The sequence below is a fragment of the Cyprinodon variegatus genome, unplaced genomic scaffold (assembly GCF_000732505.1).
Source record: "Cyprinodon variegatus isolate N-32 unplaced genomic scaffold, C_variegatus-1.0 Scaffold174, whole genome shotgun sequence".
NCBI lineage: Eukaryota > Metazoa > Chordata > Actinopteri > Cyprinodontiformes > Cyprinodontidae > Cyprinodon > Cyprinodon variegatus.
In genome coordinates, this window is record NW_015150627.1 from 192,823 (window position 1) to 216,742 (window position 23,920).

The window sequence follows — 23,920 nt, forward strand, 5'->3', positions numbered from 1 at the left end:
AAAATGTATCTCAACTTGACTACCTAATATATTTCCTTGCAAAATAAAACCCAACTTAAAACCCCTTTTATTATCCCCCATTTGTTGTCAACAAAAACTCATATCTTTTATTTGTCTTATAACTCCAAAGATGTACGGCTGAACTAATGCTATCCACACAGGAAAAATTCCTTCTTTTCCCAATTCAACATCCTAAAAGCCCTTTCTGTTGTTTCCTCTAAGGAACAAAGCTTGATTTGAATAGTGTAGGTGGCATCTTCTCTTCAGTGAGTGATATTGTGTGATCTGGTTGGCACTTGGGATTTGATTTTTCACTTGCCAGGAAACTGTTCTGTGAGAGCTTGTTGGAAGAGAAGCAGATTCTGTCTGTATAGTCTGAGTTGCACGTTGATTCTCTTGGTGATTTTCTCTCTCTTTTTTTTTTTTTTTTTACTAAGAGTCTTCCAAACTTTAATGTACAAGTATGGACTTGTCTGGATTCTGCACAATTTACACGATCCATCAATGATCTTTTTTTTGCAGTATCCTGGCCAGCTAAGCCCAATTTACCTCTTGTGGCTTTTCCATTTCTCCCTCAGCGCTTTGTTGCTGAACACCTGAGGATGCAGCACTACTTTTCATCATGTACGTATTACAAAACGCCACAAGCACTAATATGAGGTGCAATAAGAAAGTTTTTTTCAGTTGCTACACCCAAAGCTACAATATCTCAATCTTTAAGTGCAGCTTGGGCCTCCACTAGTGAATCAGCTTACTTCTGCTGTCAACAAAATAAAGTGCTACTAAATCCTGAATAAAATTTCCACATGTAAATTGTCTTTCTTGTCTTTAGCTGACATTTTAGACAATATTTTGAACTATGGAGCTTCACATTTTTTAGAGTTACCAGTAGAGCTACGCAATACATTGCATCTCAGTGTGCATCATCCCATTCTCTAAGAACTGCTTGGATGCAATATATATATATATATATATATATATATATATATATATATATATATATATATATATTGTTATGTTTTAAGTGAGATACAGTAATGCTTTGCATGAAAATAATTGTTGTAATCAAGTTGGATTGATGAAAAACCCTGATGATGCAAAAAATTCTCAAGCTAAAAACAATTGGTAATAGAAAACAAAAAAAGGCCTAAAATGTTTATTAACCACAATTAAAACTATAATCTGAGCTATACCTTAACTTTCCTTTTCCTAATTTACATAAAATATGTATCAGGCTGTACTAAATATTTCCAATCATAAAAGTAAGGGACACTGGTGGCTTGGATATATATATATAATTCTGCCGTTTTTCCATTTCTATTCTATATTGATCACAACATTTGAATTTCTGAGGTTTTTGTTCTTTTTTGTTTGTTTTTGACAATTATTTGGTTCTATATTCCAACAGCAGCAATCTAAACATGCACAAAATTTATCGATCAGATTTAAATGGAATTGGATTAATAAGCAAAAAATAATCTGATGTTAAAGTTTCTATGGAAATAAGTAATTGCAATTGAATGGCTGATCAGATTAAATATGTTTAATGTAAACATGTCATTCCTTTCCTGTTCTACTTACATTACAGCGTCCATATAATCTGTAAAACTCCCTGCATAATAATAATTAAGCAATTTATATGCATCAATCAAGCGGAACACAATGGCGATAGCCATACTGCTCCACTTGTGAAAGTAAAATCTGTTCAGCTCGTTTTGGCATCAAGAAAATTATTCTTATTGCCACATCGCCAGACAGGACACTGTAAAAAAAAAAAAAAACATGCCATTCTGATAGCAGCTAGCCATAGCAAGTAACCACTCAAAGAAGAAACGTGTGTCCAAAATAAGTACGATCAGTTGTTTGTGAACCTGTGGACTCCTAGCCACTTTTAACCTTGCTGTCTGAGCTTCAGCAAATAAAGAAAAAAAATAAAATAAACAAATTACACATTCCTCAAAAGATTCATCTCTTATTATGCCGACAAACTTTCTTCCTCTGCATTGTTGAAGATGAGATGGCACCATGACTGTGTCTCAAAGAGCCAGCCAGCTTTGCCACTAAAACACAATTCAGTTCTTGGACCTCAGGAAAATCACACCGAGAGTCATTTAATGATGTGGTCTAGTAGAGAAATTTGATTTTTTTTTTAATCCTGCTTAGTAAACTTTATTGTGTTTTCTTTTGTTTGTAGTGTCCAATGCTTAAGTGAGAAATATCAGCTGTGCTGCGGCATCAAAGCCTTTATTTATAGATGTTGGAGCTTGGCCTGTTTTTCCAGTGTAGTCCTGTTTCTCTGACTGTGACAGGCTGGATGTGCTCTCTTCAACCTCTGACATGGGAGCTGGTCAGAGCTCGTCTGCCTGGCTGTGTGTTTCCTGGACGGGGCCGCCTTTTACAGTCGGTTTTTCATAACTATGTTTCTGTCCATTTGAACCCCAGTCGGCCTCGGCAGATGGCCACTCACACTGAGCCTGGTTCCGTTGGAGGTTTCTTACTGTAAAAGGGAAGTTTTTCATCTCCACTGTCGCTACAAGCATGCTTGGTGTGAGGGATTGCCTTCAAGTCAATAAGTCAATGCCATCAGCTGCTTTCCTAACATAGAAAACTTTGAACAAATCCGACTGTATTATCTGGTTGAATTGTCTCTGTAAAGTGCCTTTAGATGACCTGTTGGGAATTGGCACTACATAAATAAACTGAACTGAATTGAATATTCACTCAGAAGAAGATATCACTGGATTTTTATTTCCATTTCTTACCCTTTAATATATATAATACGTTTTCTTATTCTTTCCACTTTTACGTTATAGTTAGGTTGAATGTTACAAGCTTAGTTAAAGCGTTTCTTTACTGGAGCGTTTGAAGTATTTTGCATTCATAATTAGTATTTGTTGATGAATTCTTGCATTTTGCAAAGAGGTTGTGTGTTTTTTTCTGTATATATGAGCAGAGCTTGAGCATATCGTTCTATAACACCACACCAGGCAGGGTTTAATACAACAATAGCTGACGGAGACTGAGAGCTGTATGGCTAGTAATTCCTGTTAATCTGGATGGGTCCCAACTTGGTAATTTTTACATAAATTACATAGTTGGGTAATTACCTTTGGCAAATGTCAATAGATTTTTTTCATGGCCTAATCAAACCTACTTGTAGAAAATGACAGGCAATCTGAGTCAGACAAGGTTCGGTTAGGCTGAGCGATCAGTATTTGATGCATGTTAGCAATACCTTTCACATGATTCCAAGAGGAATCGCTCCCACAATGGGATGCCAAGGCTGTTTTAAAGCTATATAGTAAGAAAAACTTTCAGAGACGAAAAAAATCCCACATTTAGCGTTAACCAGCTCTTGCTTAAAAGCATTACCAGGAAACACCTGTCAGCCAGCAGCTCGGTGCGTTTCACTCCCAGCTTCACTCCCTCTCAAACCCTGATTGGCTCCTCTAGGATTTTCACCTGTTCAAAAACCATCAGGGGTTTAAGTTGGACAAGCGAAGCCGTTTTAAATGGCGATGATATGCCACAAGGACGGGGGATGGGTGGGGTTTTGCCTGTGTGAGAAATGCCACCTGCTGCGGGTCTCAGCTGCCCACCCTCTCAGGGCGCCACACCCTCATCAACCCGGCTTCTCCGAAGGCCAGGAGGTGTTCAGCTTAATAACTAAAAGGAAGCAGCCATCATTTCTGACTCTGCAGAGACAGTCATACATGAATCCTCTGTCCTTATGCTGCACATGTACATAAACAGAACTACAGGGGGGTTCTCTGAATAGTAAGGAGAGACATGCACATCCAGCTTGGGCTTCCTTTCATTTTTGTTTTGCCCTGATAAAATAACGGGTTCAGACTCGTAATCCTGATTTATATGTCACTGAATCACATCTTGAAAATTTAGGGATTCCAGCGACTCATTAAACCCTGATTAGCAGCTATACCTGGAACATCTGTTCACATCAGCGTCTAAATGAGATGAGAGCAGACCCATTTTCCTTTCTCACTAACTACGCTGTGATGGTGACAGACAATTGTGTCACTGAGTGTCAGAGATTTCCAGGGAATAAAAAAAACTGAGGTTTGTATTTGCAGAAGTGGGAGGTTGCCACAGCCAAAAAAACTTTCAAGGAAAACAATGAACATATAAAATTCTTGCACTGAGATTTAAAGCTAAATAGTGAAACATGATGCATGAAAATAAAGAGCATCCACTGCTTCCTTAGAAATGTTGAGATAATCTTGTTTTTTTATACATAGGCTACAGAGATGCACGTCTATCACACCTAGATAGACACTACTAATAACCCTTTATTCCTCCGATCGTGTTAAATACTGCTGCGGCAATAAAGCTGCTATGATGTTTTTAGACTTTAAAGTTTAACCTTGCCATTTCATTTACTGAATACCAGAATAGAAATAGATTACTTTATTTTAATTCTTGAAGTTCTACAGACATTTTCTTGGTATTTTGTTGAATAAGTCAGAGTCACTTGGGATTTTTGCTGATTCCTCATGACAAAACTGTGGATTTGCAGTTGCTGCAACACATAACACACACACACACACACACACACACACCTTTTTATATCTGCTTGGAAACTTTCTATGGGATTAGGATCAGGCTTTGCATTTGCCACTCCAAAACACAGACTGTTGTCCTTAAGCCACCCATATCTACTTTGGTAGTAAGAAGATCTATTTGTACGCAGGCTTTGACTTCATGACTTTTTATATTTTGAGTCTTTGCTTCAACGTCTACATATTTTTTGCTTTACTCATAATACAATCTGTGTGGTGACGTGCACAGCTCCATCCTGCAGCAACACTCATACATCATGATACTCACGCCCCTTCTCTCCGCACTTTGGATAAGAGACTCAAGTCTTACTTTACCTTTTCCAAATGTAAGAATGGTCAATATGGCCAAACACACAATAAAACTACGGTAATCTAAAAAAATAAGTGTCTCAGATAATAAAGGTCAATAAAATAATAAAGCCCCATTTACACTACCCTCTGAAAACCGATCCGTGCCGAGCTTGGATCAGTTAACCGTGCTGAGCTTGTTTCCTCACAATCATTTACACATCACGCTAACATGGTTCCTCACATCCTAGTGACAATCTATGGTACTACTGCTCTCTAGAGGTAAACAAGCAAATCAACATGGTGGTGCCCGTAAGATTCAGAAAGTGTCAGACGAAAAATGCAGCCTTTGCTGAATTTGTTTGACAGAGTCGGCTTTAGGGAAGTGGATACGACAAACGATAGGCTAATCAGGGCTTACAGACACAGAAAATACCTACAGATGTTGAGGTATATCACACGGCTAAGCAGAATCATCACTAGAAATCGGGTGGCAAGGTAGGGAAACTTGTATTTTAATGAATGTCTTAAATTTCATGATTACGGAGGCTGACTGTAAAGAGATGACACCGTCTGCTCATGCGCTCTTTGTTATCTGAGAACTGTGCCAGAACTGAACCGTGCCGAGCCATACTGGTGAACTAGTACCAGTTCACCACAGTTAGTTTGTGACTGACACAGTCCGCTTCACTTTGGCGTGCCATTTACTCTCAACAGTTATCCCGGTTACCGTGCTCGAACTGATCTCAGCAAGGTTTCAAGGTAGTGTAGGGTAGTTTAAATGGGGCTTAAGGGTGGATTTGCAAACACTAATACCCTTTGTATGTTGAAGGAATGGCTTCTTCGTTCCTGAGTAGCCTTTCAGCACATGTCGGGATAGTGCTACGGCCAGCATCGTCACACAGCATTTTGCTTTTGCTCTGGAGTTGACTCACATATTTCCCATCAAATCATGTTCATGTCTTAGACACAGAAGCACTTCTCCTTTCCTGAGCAGCATAACGTCTGGACCAATAAGTCAGTTAAATACTCAAAAAGTTTGTTTGTTCTCGCTTCATAATGATGCCATTTTGTTCCCACAGCCCTGGCTTTGGCAGTCAGGTTGCTTGTTTATCGACACATCATCTGGGCAGATCTTTGTTTCTTGCGGTGTATCCAATAACTGTTGTGTGATCGGTTGTAGGGAAAAGCAGAAATGTATTTCTCTGACATTGTGTGGATGTGGCATAAGCTACAGAGGATGGTACTTTCTAGGAGTTACACAGCAGAGTCTCTCATTAAGTTTGTATAATACGAGAAAGAATGAACTGACCTCTAACCGGAAAATGAAAATTTAATCAGATAATAAAGCTAATAATGCATTTTCCAGTAGTTACTGTACGTGTCATACCTCAACACAAGTCACCTTCCAATATGTAGCTACAATTTAAACGTTCTCTTTTCTTCTCCGCAAACAGCAGCTAACCCCTGTAAGCCAATAAGAATAAATCATCAGGGTCGGATTTTGGCGCAGGAAGTTTGAGGGAAAGTGGCTTTAGCAGCTCTGCTCCGTGAGGCTTTATGACTCTCCTCTCTAATCAATGAGAGTTTCTCTGTTGTGTCCAGGACAAACTGTATCTATATTAATATAACCATTCAAAGATTCAACAAGGACAAATCCAAACCATTGTTTGTAAAGCTGAAACTGTCGATCACCGTGTGAATTCCCCTCAGATGAGAAATTTCCGCTCCCATTTGTCATATAGTTCCATAGCTTAGTCACACACCAAGAAATCATCTCAGAGGGATCCAAGCCTGCCATACCTCCTCACTGCTGCTGCTGTTCAGTCACATGCCTGTATATTTAAACCCTGCTTGTAATGAGCGCACTACGACGGTAAGGCATCAGTCATGCAACAGGTTTTAAAGTGAGAAGGCATTAAAAAAAAGGGGATTCCTGAGATGTGGATCGCTACAGATGCTGCAGTGAAACACATGTAAGGGTTGGAGACGGCTTCCAAATCTAAGGGAGCTTAGGCAATGATCTCACGGGTCTGATAGGCACACAATGAATTTACAATTCTCTCACATCTGATCCTCGCTGCTCCCTTAAGCTATATGTGCTCTGTTTGCACTAGAAAGTCGGTTTTCACTTCAGAAGAGGGAATAAAACCTGCTTTCTGGACAATGTGAATTACTGCTGTACAAATTGTGTAGAATTTAAAAGGTGCTCAATTAAAATGTAACACTCTCACTAAATGCCTGAGCTATTTCTTGATTATCTCATTTTTATATAAGCACTAACAAATAGCCGACAATTTTCCAAAGACTTCAGTGTCGAATATATTAGACTGAGGAGCTCTGAACATCTCCGAACATCATCAGGCAACACACATTCCCTTCCTTTAGCCAGGTGAGCGCTGGATGGGGCTCTGGATGTCAGAACCTGAGCCCAAACCGGGCGGGGGGGGGAGCTTCGCCTTCCTTCCACCAGGATCAACTGCGGAGTATTAATGGATTCAAAGTGGATCAACTGATGGCTATCGTGTTTCGCAGTTTAGACTCAGACTGCACTCTTTGACAGGCCAAACACACACATGTGCACCAGGGGCCAGAGCTGTGGTGCAATGCAGATGTTAACACCCAGAAATAAAAGGAGGTAATTTCATAATTAAAAGAAAAGCACATAAAGGAAGCTCTTATTCTCATTCTGCTTCAACTCGAGAGTCAGCACTCAATCTGAAGTTTATCACTTGTTTTATTTAAGCTTTTAAGTGATGATTCAGACAGGTAACCACAAACATTTCAGCTCACACAGACCAGCAGCTACCACTATGACACCTTCCTGGATATTGATAACAGTCTATTGATCAGGCTCAGAACTGGAGCTTTTAATCCACCTATTTGGCAATAAATCAACTTGCATATCATTTAAGTCACGCCATGATCAATTTACATTTCCAAATAAACAAGCAACAATTAAATACACAAAACAACATCAAAAATTTAATAGAATTTCCTTCAAAGCAAGAATAAAGACATTTTCCTGACTATTTCTAAATGTATTTAATATCTCTAGAATAGCATAATAATCTGTTATTTTTGCTATAATTTCATGACTTCTGTTGCAGTATTTATTTAAACAAATAGAGTAATCTACAGTTTTAAATCAAAACGATGTGACAATTCTNAATAATCTGTTATTTTTGCTATAATTTCATGACTTCTGTTGCAGTATTTATTTAAACAAATAGAGTAATCTACAGTTTTAAATCAAAACGATGTGCCAATTATAGACATGTTTTAAAGTATCCTTTTATATACAGTGACAAACCTCTGAATTATAAGAATTTTGCGTGAGTAAATCAATGTTGACAAGTATAAAATTGTCCCATCATGTAAAGCAGAAGGTTATTAGAACATTGCAAATTATCTGGATCAACCTATTGTATTTTTAATTAGTTGTTCAAAAGTTTAAAAAGCTTCAGTGGTTCATAATAATTTACTTGTTAATCTGAAATTATTAAAAACAGCAAAGCATATAACTGCACAAATAGGAGCCCTGTTTAATTGTTACATGCAACATGAAAACCTACTGATCTTACACCTCAAAACCACATTTTAAAAAAAGGCCCAGATCTTAAAGCAAAGCATTTAAACGTGTTACCTCAAATACATCATATCAACCAGGGTAGTGCATGTTTTTATTTTGCGCAAAGTCTGACTGAATTTGTTAAATGGCACAAATACGCATTATACGCTTTGTTACACAACAACACGCAATTAACAAGCAGTAAAAACAGCAGCTGAAACTAAAACAGGCCTGAATGAAAATAAAGAATAAATAATCACAACCAACAAGCTTTAAAGATTGCTAATTTTTGAGGCCCATTTAATTATAAATTCATAAAACATGCAGTGGGAAGAAAGTCAAACACTTTTTAGGGTTATTTAATTAACCAACCCAAAACCACACATAAAGCTCTAAATATGATTTTTAATTATATATATTTTAAAACAAATCCTTTTCTTTATTACATTATCTGCATCCTTCCTTGCAAGTAAAAATAAAGATAATATTAGTAGAATTAATTTACATAAATTAAATATATTTATTTTTTTAACTCTGTATGATGCATAAAGAATATAAGTACAATATTTGTAATAAACTACACCAAAAGTGTGTCTTTTAGAATAGTTTTAAGTTGTAAAAAAAAAACACATATTTACCAAAGACAGGTAACTAATTAATGGGTGGGAACTATAAACTGAGTTAGACTACTGAATTACATAATGGATCAGACTGAGTCGTGTCATTTAATCCAAACCGAGTTTTGTTTGAATCATAATTATGTATTTTTGTACATGAAGTTAAACTCTCTTTCTAAATACAAATAAGACATGACCTTGATATGTAAGGGGGAAAAAATCAAAGAATTAAAATTTAACTGAAGTCATAAAAATGCTTTAAAAGTTACTGTTGTTTTCAAGATCAAACCAACAGATACCAAACAGTATCGATACCTTTTATTGGTCAAGACCATATAAGGTCTTGGCCTTGTCTTGGGGCTCCATGATCTTGAATGGTGTAATTTTTACTATCAAAAGTATATTTTCTATGAAAAAAAGAATGCACTCATAATGCATTTCAAATGCACATAGAGGACAATGTTTATATCTATATTACTACTGATGTGAGCAAAATATATTTACAGTTTAGTATAGTTTTACTTCAGGGCAGAAAAAAAATATTTTACTTTGTTTTTCAAAATTAGATCCAATAATTCTAAAAGAGCAATCTTTTAAAAAGGCCTAAGTTCTGCTCAAATTTGATAAATTGCTTAATTAAATATTATCAATAAACTAATCTGCAAATATAAATATAGTATAGATTCAATATATTAAGTTTTGCTTTTGTATAATTCAACGTCTCCAAAATGACTCACTTTTAGAATAATGACCTGCAAATATTATTTAGATTCCTTGAGAAGTTTAAATTCAACACAACAAAAATATTGTAAATAGCCAAAATTAATTAATTATGCCTTTTTTCATTGAGGTATATCTACAATTAAAGGCAAATCCGCAAATTCATGCGAGATTTCGGGATTTCCCTGTTTCCTTTGTGCTTTTTACGTCATAAATCATAATATCATATTTATTAAGAAGCTGTAAAGGTTCCCGTTCAACCAGCAGGCTCTGCGTTTCCAAATGAACACCTGTACGCAGCACCCGCTTCCCCGCTCATGGACCTCACAGACATGGCGGAGATTTCGCTTTAAGGCCCCCTTTTTCTTCTAACAGGGAGTCACGCTCAGCAGGTCCAGCAGCTGCACATACACACTGCCGACTGGACACATGCGCTCAGTCACATGCGCCGTATGGAGCGTTTCCTGCGGCGCTGCTGTGCGCCTATAGCCGGGCAGGCTGCAGCAGAGCGCAAAAGGGCCATCATCATGGCAGCCATTACAGGAGAAGCTCCTCCAGCTTTTGCACGGCCTACGTGCACATTAACTCAGGGGAGTGGCGCATGGCTTTGACACCATGTTTTGCGCCTCGCAGATCAAGCTTTAAAGTGTTTCAACTGCACGTTTTTCCTCGACTGTTGTGCATTTTTAAACATAAATAACACTTTCTGAAAGGGGGGGGCGATGAAAAATGGCTCTAATGTAGGAAAGTGTGGCTTTGCACTAGAAAGGGGGAGGACTCACACGATGTAGGGGTCACGTGTTCTTGCACAAGAGGGTTGAATATTTACCTTTTTTGTCACGCCATGTACTTTTTTCCTTATAGATTAGTAATTATATAAGCAGGCAAGAATGTGGAGGCGCATTTTACGTAAAAAGAGCGTTGCACACTTAAAAAAAACGTGCTTTCTAAACATTTAAGATTGTATAGGCCTCTCTCTCTATATTTTTTTTTCTTTTTGTAATGCGCTTGAGCGCAAAAATATCAAAACGTCCAAAGATTATCCAGAGGAGGTCGATTAACTGCAACTTCTTGTGCCATAGAGTTCAAAAACATAATGACAATTATTGTCTTCATGAATCACATATTATCTACAACAAAATAAATCCAATCAAGCCTAACAATATGTTTGCATGTATGCAGGATAGGGGCCTCGCTTTAGTGGACCATGGCAGCAGCCACGGCTGTGCATTGCGGATGCTGGGACTAAAAATCACTTTATTTAAATCGCTTTTCTTTATTTCTTTCTTCTGTTTTGATCACAGGCACAATTAGGGGCTTTAATCGCCAAGCAACAATAGCAAACAGCAGCTACAACAACAGGCTGGCAGAAATCTCACCAGAAAAACAGGGAAATGTGGCTTACTATATTTCACAGCGGAAGCCTACAGGTCACACACACACACACACACACAGATGGAAACAGAGCAGCATAGGTGTGTGGGTGTAAATGCAGGCGCCTACCTTAGCTTTTTGGGAACAGAGTAGTCTACCTCTATCAGCTTTCCGTGCAATTCAACTTTACCTGCAGAGGCGAAAATAAATAGTGTGAGACGTGTTTGCAACAATGCATGAGGTGGCTGCGTCCCCATTCATGATTTAAAGAAAGTAGGCCTACTGTGCGCGCGCCGTGGCGCACATGTTTGCATAAATCCATCCACTTTGGAGAGGTAATTTTTTGTGCGCTTATATAGAAGTGTGTGAGTGGAGGTGGTGGAGGTAAGGGGAATGGGCAGCCATGCTTTCCACTCCCACAAGCAGTGCAATGAGGGGAGACTATATGTTTGTCCTGTAAAGAATGCCAAACAACAAACAGATCTTAAGGGGGGGTACTTCCTGTTTTTCTTTTTGTTTTGTTTTTGGAAAAAAATAAAAATAATGTCATACTATCACGCACAGACGGAATGAGTGAGTGGCCTGGCGCAGCACGGAATTAGCGTGTCACCTCGTCCTCCTCCCCCCCTCCTTCTCTCCATCTCCTCCTCCAACACTCAGCTACCTGTTTATGAGCCCTTTTCCTCCGGACCCCCGTGACCCACCTCCAAGACACCTCGTAAAAACATAGCCGGACACCGGGGGAACCCGGATCCGACAAGTTTTCCGCGCTGGAGCCGCGCTGCGCTCCTCAATAAAATCAGGACGAAAAATAAGTGAAAAATAATTATGCCTACCCGAACCCAGTCAGTCAGTCAGAGACCATCCCATATACATTCCAGCGGCTGATCGCGAAAGAAAAAAAAAAAAAAAACGAGGAGAGAGGGGGGGAGAGAAAGTAGAACCATGCACTATCGGAATCTCCAAATAAAACGAATTAAAAGGGGGATTCTGCGCGTAAAAATGTGCGTTCAGATCGCGCGTGTTTTCCTCTAAAAAAAAATCCTCCGACTCTTTCCTGTGTGGGATCGATCATTTATACAATATAGATATAACTCAGATCACAAAAAAGAAAGATTTGTGTTTGAAAAAAAAAAAAACAATAACAAATATTGCACATTTTCACTTTGAGCCACTGGATCCTGTCAGCAGCATCACTCAGCGCAAAATATCAAAATCCAAACACTTACCAGAGAGAGTGTCTATAGCCTTTATGGCCGAGTTCTGATCGGGGAAGTCCACAAAAGCATAGCCGGATTTCAACAGGACCTGCTCGGGCGCTGGCAGCTTCCTCTCCCCGAAGAGCTGCTCCAAGTCCTCGACTGTGACCGAAGGACTTAGATTCCCAACGTATAGTTTGTTCATGATCTGAAGAACTGAAGGGGGGTAAAATCTCAAAAGGCTTGTCGGATCTTACGAATAAAATAAAAACAAAAGAATAAAATAATAAAAAAAAAAAAAATTTAAAATATATTTCTTTAGAAAACGACCCCCTCCAGGTTTGTTTGGAGCTAAATGAGGGACCCCCCCTGTACCAAGCAACTCTGGCCCCGGTCAAACTCTTTCAAGAGGGACTAGGGGGGTGGTGAGGTGAGGTTTAAAAAAAAAAAAAAAAGTGTCGTTACCAGCCTACGACGCTATTACTCCGGAGCAAACAAGCGCCGCCTCTAAATAAAATCTCCCTTAAAAATCACAAGAAAAAATGTTTGGAGGTGCATGTGCCGCTGGTCCGGCGCGCAGAGGGGCATGGTGATCACTAGGCTGCGTTCACTGGAAGGGATGGGCTTAAAGGAGGCAGAGGAGGGGGGTTATTTCATGAAACCATAATAAGGGCCCATAGGCTGCATGGGATAAGGGGTTTGGCTTGGTTAAGGAATAGGAGGAGAAGGGAAGGGCAGGGGCGTCTCCAAAACTTTTGCAAAAGGGAGGGGTGGCCATAGGAGTGCCACTAATAATTCAGAGGTTGTGACACAAAACCAGAGTGAAATAATCATGAACTGAAGGATTACAGAGGCACTATGCTACTGGGGCTCAAGGTCCAAGGTATTTTTTATTTATTAATTTTTTAAAAAAAAAACAAATTTAATTATTTTTAAATCAATGTTTTTCATTTTTAAATCCGCTGATCGGTTTTGATTTTTGATTTAATACTATATTAATTTCTTTTTCAGTACAAAAAAAGACAAAATCCAAAAATAAACAAAAAAAGCATGCTGATATAATTAACTAAATAATACATTTTACCAAACCTTTTCCTGTTTAGCTCATTTTTTGGTTTAAAATGCAGATTTTCACAGCAACATATTAAAAAAAAAACATTAAGAGTTTATTGATGTATGAGAGCTGCAATGTTTATCATATCAAGTATAACCTCATCCACATAGGACCTGCATACATATATCACTTTACTTGGAGTTAGCTATACATATGCATATATATATATATATATATATATAAACTGTATCTGGAGCGTGTAACAAAAGTAATTTCCCTCTGGGATTATTAAAGTATTTCTGATTCTGATATAATCCTTTTCCTAACATTCCTGTATATTCTGTATAATCTGTGCATGTAGCTCCCATAATGATATTAAACACAACTTTTTAGAGTCCCTAACTTCTTCTTTTTGCTTGTACATACACCTAATAATAATATGTATAGCACTGCTGGATATATGCAAACCACATTTTGTTGCTTTGTACTCATGACAGTGCAATGACAATAAAGTTTAATTCTGTGTGTGTTTTTTCTCCGTCTTGTTTAGCAACTTGATCTCGTCCTGTTTTCATACATAAATGTATGAATGCATTCCTTTCGAGAAACCTCTGCAATTTTACTGCACACTTCATGAAATTATTGTGTTTAGCTCCATAAAAAGCATCAAATACCACCAGGTCATTGGACCCCTGTAGGTTCCTCTGCTTCCATTGAGCTACAGGAGAAAGGAAGAAATAAAGAAAAATAAAAGCCGCTGTGTGGAAAATCCATGTCATTGTCATTGCTCTTGTCTACTTAAAACAGAACACCACCGATCCCTCGCTCAGTTTAGGTTTTTAATTATGTATGAGCCAGACAGAAATATGGATTTATTAGATCTTTTTCACTGCAGTCGGCACCTGCTTGAAAAATATAAAAAAATTTTAAGCATTTACATTACTTTCATTTCTTTCATTTTATTAGCAAAAATATTCCTTCAACTGAAAATACACATTACTTTTTAATGCAATAAAGTGACACCACATCCCCTTCTTTTTTGTTAGTATTTTGTACCTCAAGGCAAATTTAAAATTCAATTTTTTGTCAAATTCTGTTTTTGTTTTTAAATCTCATTTTGAGTGTAACCAAGGCAGTAGAAATATCAAATGCTGATATGAAGGAGGGTATTTCCTGGAAGAGCTTCTCCCTGCTCTGCACAGGGATCCTTTCGTTTGCCATGGCCGTTAAGTGTTTGCAAATGGGTGTGTTTGGGAGGGAAGCATGTTTTAAGGCGGACTGCAAACAAAAGCTTTGCAAGGCGGTGGCAACTGTGCTCATGCATGGGATGTGTAGTTTCCTACCTAGTTACACAGAGGAGGAGCCTAATCCTTGCACCCCCCCTTTTTATTTTTTTTTTGTGTTTCTTACATGTTTTTTTTTTCTCTGAGCTGTTGGAGCATTACTGCCACCCCACTCTAGATCAGAAAGTGCCAGCCCCAGGAGTGACCAGCTCCCTCTCTCTTGCCTGCTTTACGTCAGTGTGTGAACAGAGGAATGTCCAAACTGTGGCTTATTTACAAAACAGCTCTTTAGTTACTTTCCTGATGGCCTGCACACATTCTCCATTATTGTGGGGCATTTTTCTGCAACCCAGCCAGCAAATACACAGCTAAGGAAAACAGCTTTAAATCAAATAAAATTGAATAATCAGCTTTTTTAAAAACTATTTCTGCTTGAACCACTGCGCAGCAAGTTTTGTACAAATGTCCTGAGTGGAAACGCATGTGACATTTGGGAGAACGTGGAGACACATATGTGGACTTGAAGTGGAACATGGAACTGTATTTCCAAGGTGTGGTTAGGCTGTTGTGGTTTCTCTCCTCACTGCGCCAATTCCCCACTGTTTTACAAACTTTCAGAATTTTGAATATCACAAACCTGCGTTTAATTCTAGTGGCAGCTTTTTCTGACAAATCTATAACCAGGACAGTTTTACAAAAAACATAGATGAATGCATGGGAATCTCTTAAGTTACCAAAAGGATTACTAGGACCTTGTTTTAGTCAAAGGAAATAACTCAACACTACTTCCTCCTGATGTCACTTTAAATATGACAACTATATTTTGTCTTTCTTCTTAAACCACCATTTCAAACGGTTCATATTTAAAATATGCGTATTGGAGTAAAGTATAAATTGAATTAGAGCCAGTCCACCTTACAGACAAAACATGTCAGAGATAAAAATAGAAAAGCCTGAATGAATTTAACTAACATGAGTTTTTTTTTTTTATCTCATCTTGGTGAAATCTATATTCGGATGGACATGTAATCTGTTGCCCCGCCCCCCTAAGGACTTCTCAGCTTTTTATATTAACCAGCAGAAGTAGCAGTAGGACTTCAGGCCCCTGTAGATTAATGAAGCCTTTACTCTCACCATGTGATGAGATGTGGTCAATATAACCTGGGAAAAAATGGTAAAACATTTCAGTAGCTCTAATTTCTTACCTTGTAAATTAATTATAATAATGTTCTGGGCATATCTACAGGTTTTATTCAACATAAATATTTAAAACATTTTTTTTCCCCCAGCTTTAACCTTTTTTTTAATTTTTTTTTTTAGCAGGGAAACTTCCCGGAAGCCAAATATGATTAAACTGAGAAAAGTGTGTGTTCATGTCAATCATAATTTTAAACTAGCATTTTTATTAAAAAAAAAAAATAAAAAAAAAAAATAAATAAATAAAAAGGAAAGAAATATATTAGTAATATTTCTTTTTCCAAGCTAAATGAATTGGCAAAGATATGCTTTATGTTAATCTTTTTTTTTTTTTCAAAAGAAAAAAAAACACTTTTTCAGTGAAAAGAATGAGACAGACATTATGGAAAAAAACAACTCCTTTTAATCTTTAAGGTTGTTGAATTTTCACTCGTACACAACAAAACCCATAATTTAACACGGCTTTTACAACAATAAACCTTTTCTGTACATTAAAAAAAAAAAAAAAAACAATGAGGGCACTGCTTTACATGTGATTCCATTTATACTGATCAAATATAAGAAAGAGGAAGAATGCGGATCAACTGTGTGGGAGAGTTTGGTTTCTTTAATGTGGAACTGGATGAGAAATTGGTCTTTTAAATAAAAGCATACTGTATTTCTCAGAAACTAATGATGCTGTATATATTTTGTGAAGCTACAAAGCCTTTCCTGACAGGAACATTAACTGCACCTGGAGACCGTGGGAGACGCAGCAATTCTGAGAGGCTACACCAGGTTGGGGCATTTAAACACCAGATTACACAAAACCAAACTAACCAACTGAGAAATGGGCAGATGAACAACTCCCAAGTTTCACATTTTGCAGAAAGATAACAGCTCCAGGGGCAGTAATGGGGGAAAAGGTTTTCTGCTCTCCTTTTTCACATACCCACATTAAAAAGCTTACACTGCTGGTGTTCTAGCACTTCATACATAACTTCCTCAAAAAACTCCATATCAAAGAAACCCATTTGTCCCCATGTAGAGTAGGATATCTACAAGAAATTCGAATCTTTAGGAGAAAACTCTCATCTGTCCATGGAAAGGCGGGATTAATGTCTGCCTCAACAGCTCAATATCGACCTGCGAAAGAAAACAGTCATTAGGTAAAATTACAGACAACTCTTTAAAATAGCTGATATCTGGACTTACGGGGAGAATAGGACCGGGATCTTGACCGAGATCTGTACGCTCCCCTGTAGTATGGTGATGGAGATCTTCGTCTAAAATATATGTATATATAAAATGCTTGTTAGCAACGAAAAAAAATAGAGGCAGAAAAATCAGAAACCAAGGTTGCATTTTTTTCCAATGTTAAATAGCAAAAAAACAGCAGCTCTCAAAGGGAGAATGTCACCTGTATGATCTGTAGTAATCCCTGTCGTCATAGCGATCATAGCTTCTGTCATATCCGCGGTCGTATCCACGATCATAGTCACGTGAATAGCGTCTGGGTCCACCAGGACCACCTCCGCCACTAGAAAAGAACAAATGATTTATTCCAGTTGAAATTTAAAAGCAATTGAAATCAGGATATCTTCATTTTAGGCAGACATGCAAATCACTTTCAATGTCCAAAAGAACCACAAAACGTCTCTATGTATTTGGCAGGTTATAAAAAGTAACAGACCAAAAGAAAGTTGTCACTACTTGTAAAGCAGAAGGATTTTTTTTTACTTACAAAAAAAATCTGAAACTTGTCTCCCTCACACACCTATTTAGCCCCTCCTCAGCTAACTCTTAATAAGCCACCTTCCATTGCATACCGTAGCTTGTTTGTGGGGTACACCTCTAACAGTTTTACAGACATGCAGTCTGAAATTACAGCCCATTAGTCCCAGCAGAAGAATTCCCGCTCCATCAGACTGGATGCAGTGTGTCTGAACATGTCATTTTATAGCCTTGGCACAGATTTTCAAATCCATGGAAAACAGCAAACCCTCCTTCCTCTGCACATGATCTAAAAATATTTTACTGCTGTGCATTTGGCACCCCCCTCTGGTTTGGAGTATTATTGTCCCCAAACTAGCCACAAAACAGGAAGAGGAAACTATTTAGACTGCATGAATTGTATTCTTTTTAATCAATAACTTTCATTTTGCCACATTTCCATACAGGATAGGCTTATATTTTCAGCAGCCAAGTTGTGAACAATCTCTTACCAGAGTGATGCTTTCCTTGCTCCATCTACAAGTTTAGGTAATTAACCATTTCTTTTTAGAGGAAAGAAAAAAAAAAGAAAAAAAAACTATTCTTGCTCATATTGTTTTCATAGCTTTAGCATGACCAGCCAGCTCGTCAGTCTAGGAAGGCTTAGACTCACAGCATTTGCCTGAAAATTATCCAAAGCGGCATCACTTTTCAGTAAGCAGTCAAGATAGTCTCAACTTTGCTTTAATAAATACATCTACAACTGGCTGCTTTAGGAGTTTCTTTTTATTTATGTGTTAGTGTCACGTCTCTGTAGTTATTCGACTGGTTATAACCCTTTTCAATGTCTATTAGTTAGACCAGCCTTAGAAGTCTATCACTACCAGCTCCTTTACAGACTGATGGCAGGGTGTAAGTCAGTCTTGCTGGCCAAGCTAGCCAAACTTAATCGCTGACCTACTGGAGCGTTTCTTGGTCTCCATAATGGTCATACAAACAATGAAATATTTTTTAAATTTGTGGGTTCATAAAGCAGGAAACTTAAGTAAAGGGTATAAGAAATCCCTTTTAAAAGGCACAAGTCTTATTCCAAATAAACAGCTGACTTACTATGTGGGCCGGCCCATGTAGATTCCTGGTGTGGGGGTGTGAGGTCTTTTTGTGATTGAGAAATCCACCCGGATTCTACGGCCGTCCAGTTCCATACCATTAGCTCTGTCCTTTGCCTGATACCAAATGAAGTTAGCATCCATCTTTAATATAAAGAATTAATTTTATGTTTTGTAATGATGATTGATTTAAGTGTTCCGTTACCTCTTTAGCATCAGCTGTGTTCTCAAAGTAAACAAAAGCAAAGCCCCTGGAGCGCCTTGACTGCTGGTCATACACGATGCAAACATCTGCCAGGGGCCCATACTTGGAGAAGACGTCCTTCAGGTCCCTCTCTGTGGTGTACAAGCTCAAGCCGAACACTCCCAGGCAAGCATTTGGATCTGGATTAGCCTGCATTTGAGCAAATAAAAAGGTCTGGATGTGAACATACTGCCTTAATACATCAGCGCCCACCAGTTCAACAGTTCATAAAGCAAATTCTGCAACTCACCCGATTACCAATATGCCTGCGCCTATTGGACATGGGTGAATGACTGGTGCTTCTGCGCCGGCGCTCTCCACTGTAGGACCTGCTGTGAGATCTACGCCGGTAGGACCTGGAGCGGGACCGGGAATGGCTGTAGTGTCTGCGAGAGCCATGGTGAGAATGGGAGCTGCAAGGCAGCAAAAAACGTAAGCATTTTTTTGAAACAACTGTTTGAAGGAGAGCAGTTTAGTGCCACTGGGGCTCTAAAAGAATGATCTCTCACCCTGATCTAGACCTGGAGCCAGACCAGGACTTGGAGCGGGAGCGATGGGATCCATCTTTGGAATGAGCTGGGGAGTGGCTTATCGACTTCCTAGAGCCACGGGGACTCGCGCTCCTGGAAGCGGAGCGGGACTCCTGAACGAACCACACACACACACACACCAGCGCGTTATAACCACAGACAAGGTGGTCAAAAAGGAAAAAAATATGCTACAAAGCATTTGAGTAGAGAATTCAAACTATCCTGGAAAATTTGAACAAAAGAAAAAAAGATGTAGATATAGTCAATTATGAATGTTATTTTGTCTAACCAATGAGAACATGAAATCACTAGGATTACATCAACAAATTATGTAGTTAAGATTTAAAAATACAAAAGTAAAAAAAAGTAGCAATAACAAATTAAAGTGTGATGTATTCAACAACAATGACATGCACGCATTTGATAAATAGACCAGAAAATTACTTAGCGCAGCGACCTTATCCAGATTACTTCCTTAACTTCATTTCTGTAACTTCATTACTTCACATTATTCTTCTTTCTTCAATTTTCTTACATCTTCTGACTTCCCCTTCTCACACACTGCTCAAAGTTCTTCCCTCCTCATGTTTAGCATGCATTCAATAATTCAGCTTCACGCATCTGAGCTTCATATTATTGAAAATAAAGTGGACATGAGACTTCTTCTGCATTTTCTTCGTCGAACCTTAACCTTAATGGAAAAGAAAAGGATGAAGAATATATGACTATAATTAAAACGGCACGCTCATTCAAATTTTCAGCAGGATTTGTGACAAATGTTCAAGGTTACAGAAGCACAACTGTCAGTTTAATACATTTCACCTTCAGTGGTTCCACATTCACTACTGTGTCTTACTATAAAAAGATTCAATAGCCCTGCAAACAGAAGCTCATATTTAAAGTATCATGCAATTTCTATTGAAGAAAACACTACATGCAGAAATATTTTACCTTTTTTCTTCCTTGAAAAAGAGTAAAACATTTTTATCTTAGAATAATAATCTTCCTTTCAACATAGCGAACATAAAATCACTGAATGTGAAAGGTTTAAAATCAGAAAAAATATAAACAAATACAACCTAGTTTAATCAAAAACAACCTCACGGTGAAGGCAAGTTTCATTTGCATACAACTCCGACAACTAAATGCTAAACAAGCACAAGACCTTTGGACTACATTTCAGAACTAATTAGAGAATAAAACAAGGAGGAAGTGGATTGCATTCATAGTTTTACATGACATTTTGTACTTTCTGAAAAACAATAAACAGATCTTTCATGTTCTTCTGCATTCAACTGGCTGGTCTATCAACAATCCTATCAGTCACAAGATGGTAGAGGCTATATTTGTCTGCTGTTTGCAATGAAGAAGAACAGCAGCAGCTAAATAGAAACCAGTAATGGCTCCACACCTCAACAGGTTTTGTAAACCCACAACTGTAGAGATGATCAAATCGTCAGTAACGACCCTGAAATTGGCATCCAATTGCACCTTGGCTTTGTTTATTGAATATATGGCTATTTTTACAGCAGTTTGATCCTGACCTGATAGTTAATAGAAAAAGGAAAACAAACAAATAATTTTAAGTTTAAACACCACATGATCCAGACAGGTCAAACCTGGACAGAGTTTAGAAAATAGATTTTCCCGTTTAAAATTGGACTGTAAATACAAAAAAGAATAGAAAAAAGGTCAAACTGGATCCCTAATGAACATGCAACATACATTTAATCATCAAGAATCAAGCGTGATTTAGTAAGATTTAGACAATTTATCCTTTACTGAACAGCTCGAGCTGAAGAAGCAACGAATCGAATGCCAACTTCAGCACGCCCTGCTAGTAGCTGGTTTAAAAATGTGAATATAAAACGCTGCCTGCAGCGGGAATAAAACAAATGAAGTATTTTTAGGCTGTTTGGCTTAAAGCATTTATATTTGTTCCTCCACATCAGTTCAATAGCGCCGGTTTGGCGAGCCAAAGAGCAATAAAAACATTCCTATAAATGTAACTATTATTAAATGCAATTCACGTTATTAGAATATATTGTTCTAACTCCAAAATAAAAATGAGCTAATTTAAATTAATTTACGTAAAGAAATGGTTCGATTCCTTCTAGAACAAAAAAACGGCGTTCGAGAAAATTCCCTTCGTTCTAGCACTTTCCATCAAGGGAAGTCGAAACCAATCTGCTTTTTAAAGGTTTAATTACCTATACTTAAGATTTTCATGTGAAACATGAATACGGCTAAGGTGACTTCGAATACTCTTCTTTTTTATTGGTTTAAAATTCAATATTATACAACAAAAACGAACTGATAAATCGAAAGAAAAAGCTTGCACCAGCTATAAACGACTCCGAAGTTAGGTTCCGAATCGTGGATGTATCCTTATAAAATCATGTAGTTTCATTGCCTAAAATGAAGATGTTATTTGACGAGGAAAAAAACTCATCACAATTCGTGTAAATATTTTCAAACCATATTTTTACAGCTGAAAAAAGGGGAAAATATTTTAACCCCCCTTCAGTCCAGAGACCTTAATTAAAACTAACAATGTGTCTTAATCTGAATGATTGTAATAATTATTATTTTAGCACATGATCTAATCTGAATTTAGAGCTATGAAAAAAAAAAAAAAACAAAGTTGGATCCAACTGCGTATGACTTTAAGAAAAAAAAAAAAAAAAAAAAAATCACTGACGACAATTCGGAATCTAACTTCGTATCCGAGGCCTAGCAACACCAAAATGCTAGTATTAGCCAGGAAGCTAATGTTAGCATGTTAATTATATTCCTAAACACATGTTGTTATATAAAACTTTATGGGTTAACATTGGAGACTGCAATTGGAAATTTGAGATACCAAAATAGCTTATTGCTGGTGCTAGTGTAAAAACGTTTATATCAAGGAGTTTACGAAAATAAATGCTCGTTTTTTTATATCAAATACAAAACATGCAACGAAATTCTTACGTACCCGGCCTTTGTCGTTGTCGCCCATATTTAAGGCTAAAGAACGGACAAAATTGAGGAATGTACTTAGACCCGTTTACAGTCTGCAAGGCTTTGACCATAGCAGGTAGTGTGTGAGCGAATATAAAAGTCTAGCTCCTCCTCCATGCCTCGGTCAACTCTCGCGAGAGAAATGGGAGCTGTCTGAAGCCGGGCTTTCTCTGGGTAATAATGTAATAATAATGTAATTACGTCACTCTATACATATAAATATATATATATATATATATATATATATATATATATATATATATATATATNTATATATATATATATATATATATATATATATATATATATATATATATATATACACTGAGGAAGAGATTTCCTCCAGATTATTCAGGTTTCTGGGCTGTCACTGAGAAACAGGTGAAGATTCTCAGTCATCCAGGTCATACTCATTTCAAAAAAGGGAAAAAGGAAAACATAAGAGAGAAGGGGGGTGTTCAGGTTTTAGCTCTCAAAAATCTATAACGCAGCGATAGAGTTGATTCATCTGAATCACTGAATCATCTCAATCCTCCACGGCGTGCAGGGGACCAAAACATCTTGCCTGGTAATGCAGTGCAGTCGCCCTGTCCCATGTGCAGAAAAACACCCCAAAGCATGATGCTACCACCCCCATGCTTTACAGTAGGGATCCCTCCAAAATTTCTAGATGGGAGACCTTGCAAAATAGCAGGGTGTACTTATACTTATTTATACTTATTTTCTGTCTGTCTGTCTATTTTTGTAATGTCATTTGTTTTCTCTATATATATTGGAATTGCGCTGCTTAAAGTGACGACATGTTGGACTGCTAGCTTGACTCAGATTTTTTTTTTAAGAGAACTTTAATTCCTCCATTTTCTAGACACACAACTGTAAAGCCGTCTAGGGAAGAACAGAGCAGATGTTACTTCATAAGGAAGCTTATGAAGAATTGCAGCAAGATGCTACATATCTTCCATAAATCTGTTGTGGAGAGAGATATTTCTTCTTCCATCCTCTGCTGGGGTAACAGAATTAGAGCTAATGACTTAAAAAACCTCAACAAGCCAATTAAGAAGGCCAGCTCTGTTCTAGGAACTACTCTAGAACCTCTGGAGATTGTATCATAAAGTGAAGAGAAATTATGGACAACAGTGAGCATCCTCTTCAGAAGATTTTTCAACAACAACAGAGTGTCTTCAGTAAGAGGCTTCTCGAGATCCGGTGCAAGACAGAAGATCCTTCCTGCCTACAGCCAAGCCAGGTGGCTTACATAGCTCATGGCCAATGGTGCTTACATTTATACACAAAACATAGACCTTATATTTGTTCATTGAGAATTAGTGTATTTTTACATTTGTTGAGGCTGTTCAATAAGAGTTTATATTAAATATATTATACAGGTGAAATAAATCGTTAATATGTATGTCAGCAAACTGTACTAAGTATCATCTATGTGGTTCCAAGACAATTTGTCATA

General features: G+C 37.7%; 2 protein-coding genes across 5 annotated transcripts in view; both read right to left on the reverse strand.

The window, feature by feature from the left end:
* igf2bp2 (insulin like growth factor 2 mRNA binding protein 2) overlaps window positions 1-12,942 on the reverse strand; it is a 72,550-nt gene extending 59,608 nt beyond the window's left edge. Inside the window, exons 1-2 of the mRNA XM_015378531.1 lie at window positions 12,377-12,942; window positions 11,277-11,337 (exon numbers count right to left, since the gene is read on the reverse strand). Coding sequence (XP_015234017.1) covers window positions 11,277-11,337; window positions 12,377-12,551 — 236 coding nt within the window. The 5' untranslated portion in view covers window positions 12,552-12,942. The remainder of the gene's footprint in view (window positions 1-11,276; window positions 11,338-12,376) is intronic.
* Window positions 12,943-16,265: 3,323 nt separating this feature from the next.
* tra2b (transformer 2 beta homolog (Drosophila)) lies at window positions 16,266-22,568 on the reverse strand. Of its 4 annotated transcripts, none has more exons than XM_015378555.1 (9): window positions 22,433-22,568; window positions 19,913-20,146; window positions 19,435-19,568; window positions 19,176-19,338; window positions 18,887-19,075; window positions 18,683-18,798; window positions 17,280-17,399; window positions 17,075-17,145; window positions 16,266-17,005 (listed from the first exon to the last, which is right to left on the reverse strand). In XM_015378555.1, the coding sequence occupies exons 4-9, from the start codon at window positions 19,206-19,208 to the stop codon at window positions 16,995-16,997; spliced, it is 540 nt and encodes a 179-aa protein (XP_015234041.1). In that variant the 5' UTR covers window positions 19,209-19,338; window positions 19,435-19,568; window positions 19,913-20,146; window positions 22,433-22,568; the 3' UTR covers window positions 16,266-16,994. The 4 variants fall into 4 exon arrangements, with proteins under 4 accessions (XP_015234041.1, XP_015234042.1, XP_015234040.1 ...); XM_015378556.1 differs by having other exon boundaries at window positions 19,900-20,146; XM_015378554.1 differs by having other exon boundaries at window positions 19,435-20,146.
* Between the last annotated feature and the right edge of the window lie 1,352 nt (window positions 22,569-23,920).

What these genes read in the sequence shown, in the direction of transcription:
- tra2b (XM_015378553.1), bottom strand. Translation starts at nt 22,456, where the DNA reads ATGGGCGACAACGACAAAGGCCGG. An exon ending in ACACAGCTGATGCTAAAGAG is followed by an intron (nt 18,799 to 18,886) that starts GTAACGGAACAC and finishes ATTTGGTATCAG; the next exon opens with GCAAAGGACAGAGCTAATGG. An exon ending in TACATGGGCCGGCCCACATA is followed by an intron (nt 17,400 to 18,682) that starts GTAAGTCAGCTG and finishes GTTCTTTTCTAG; the next exon opens with TGGCGGAGGTGGTCCTGGTG.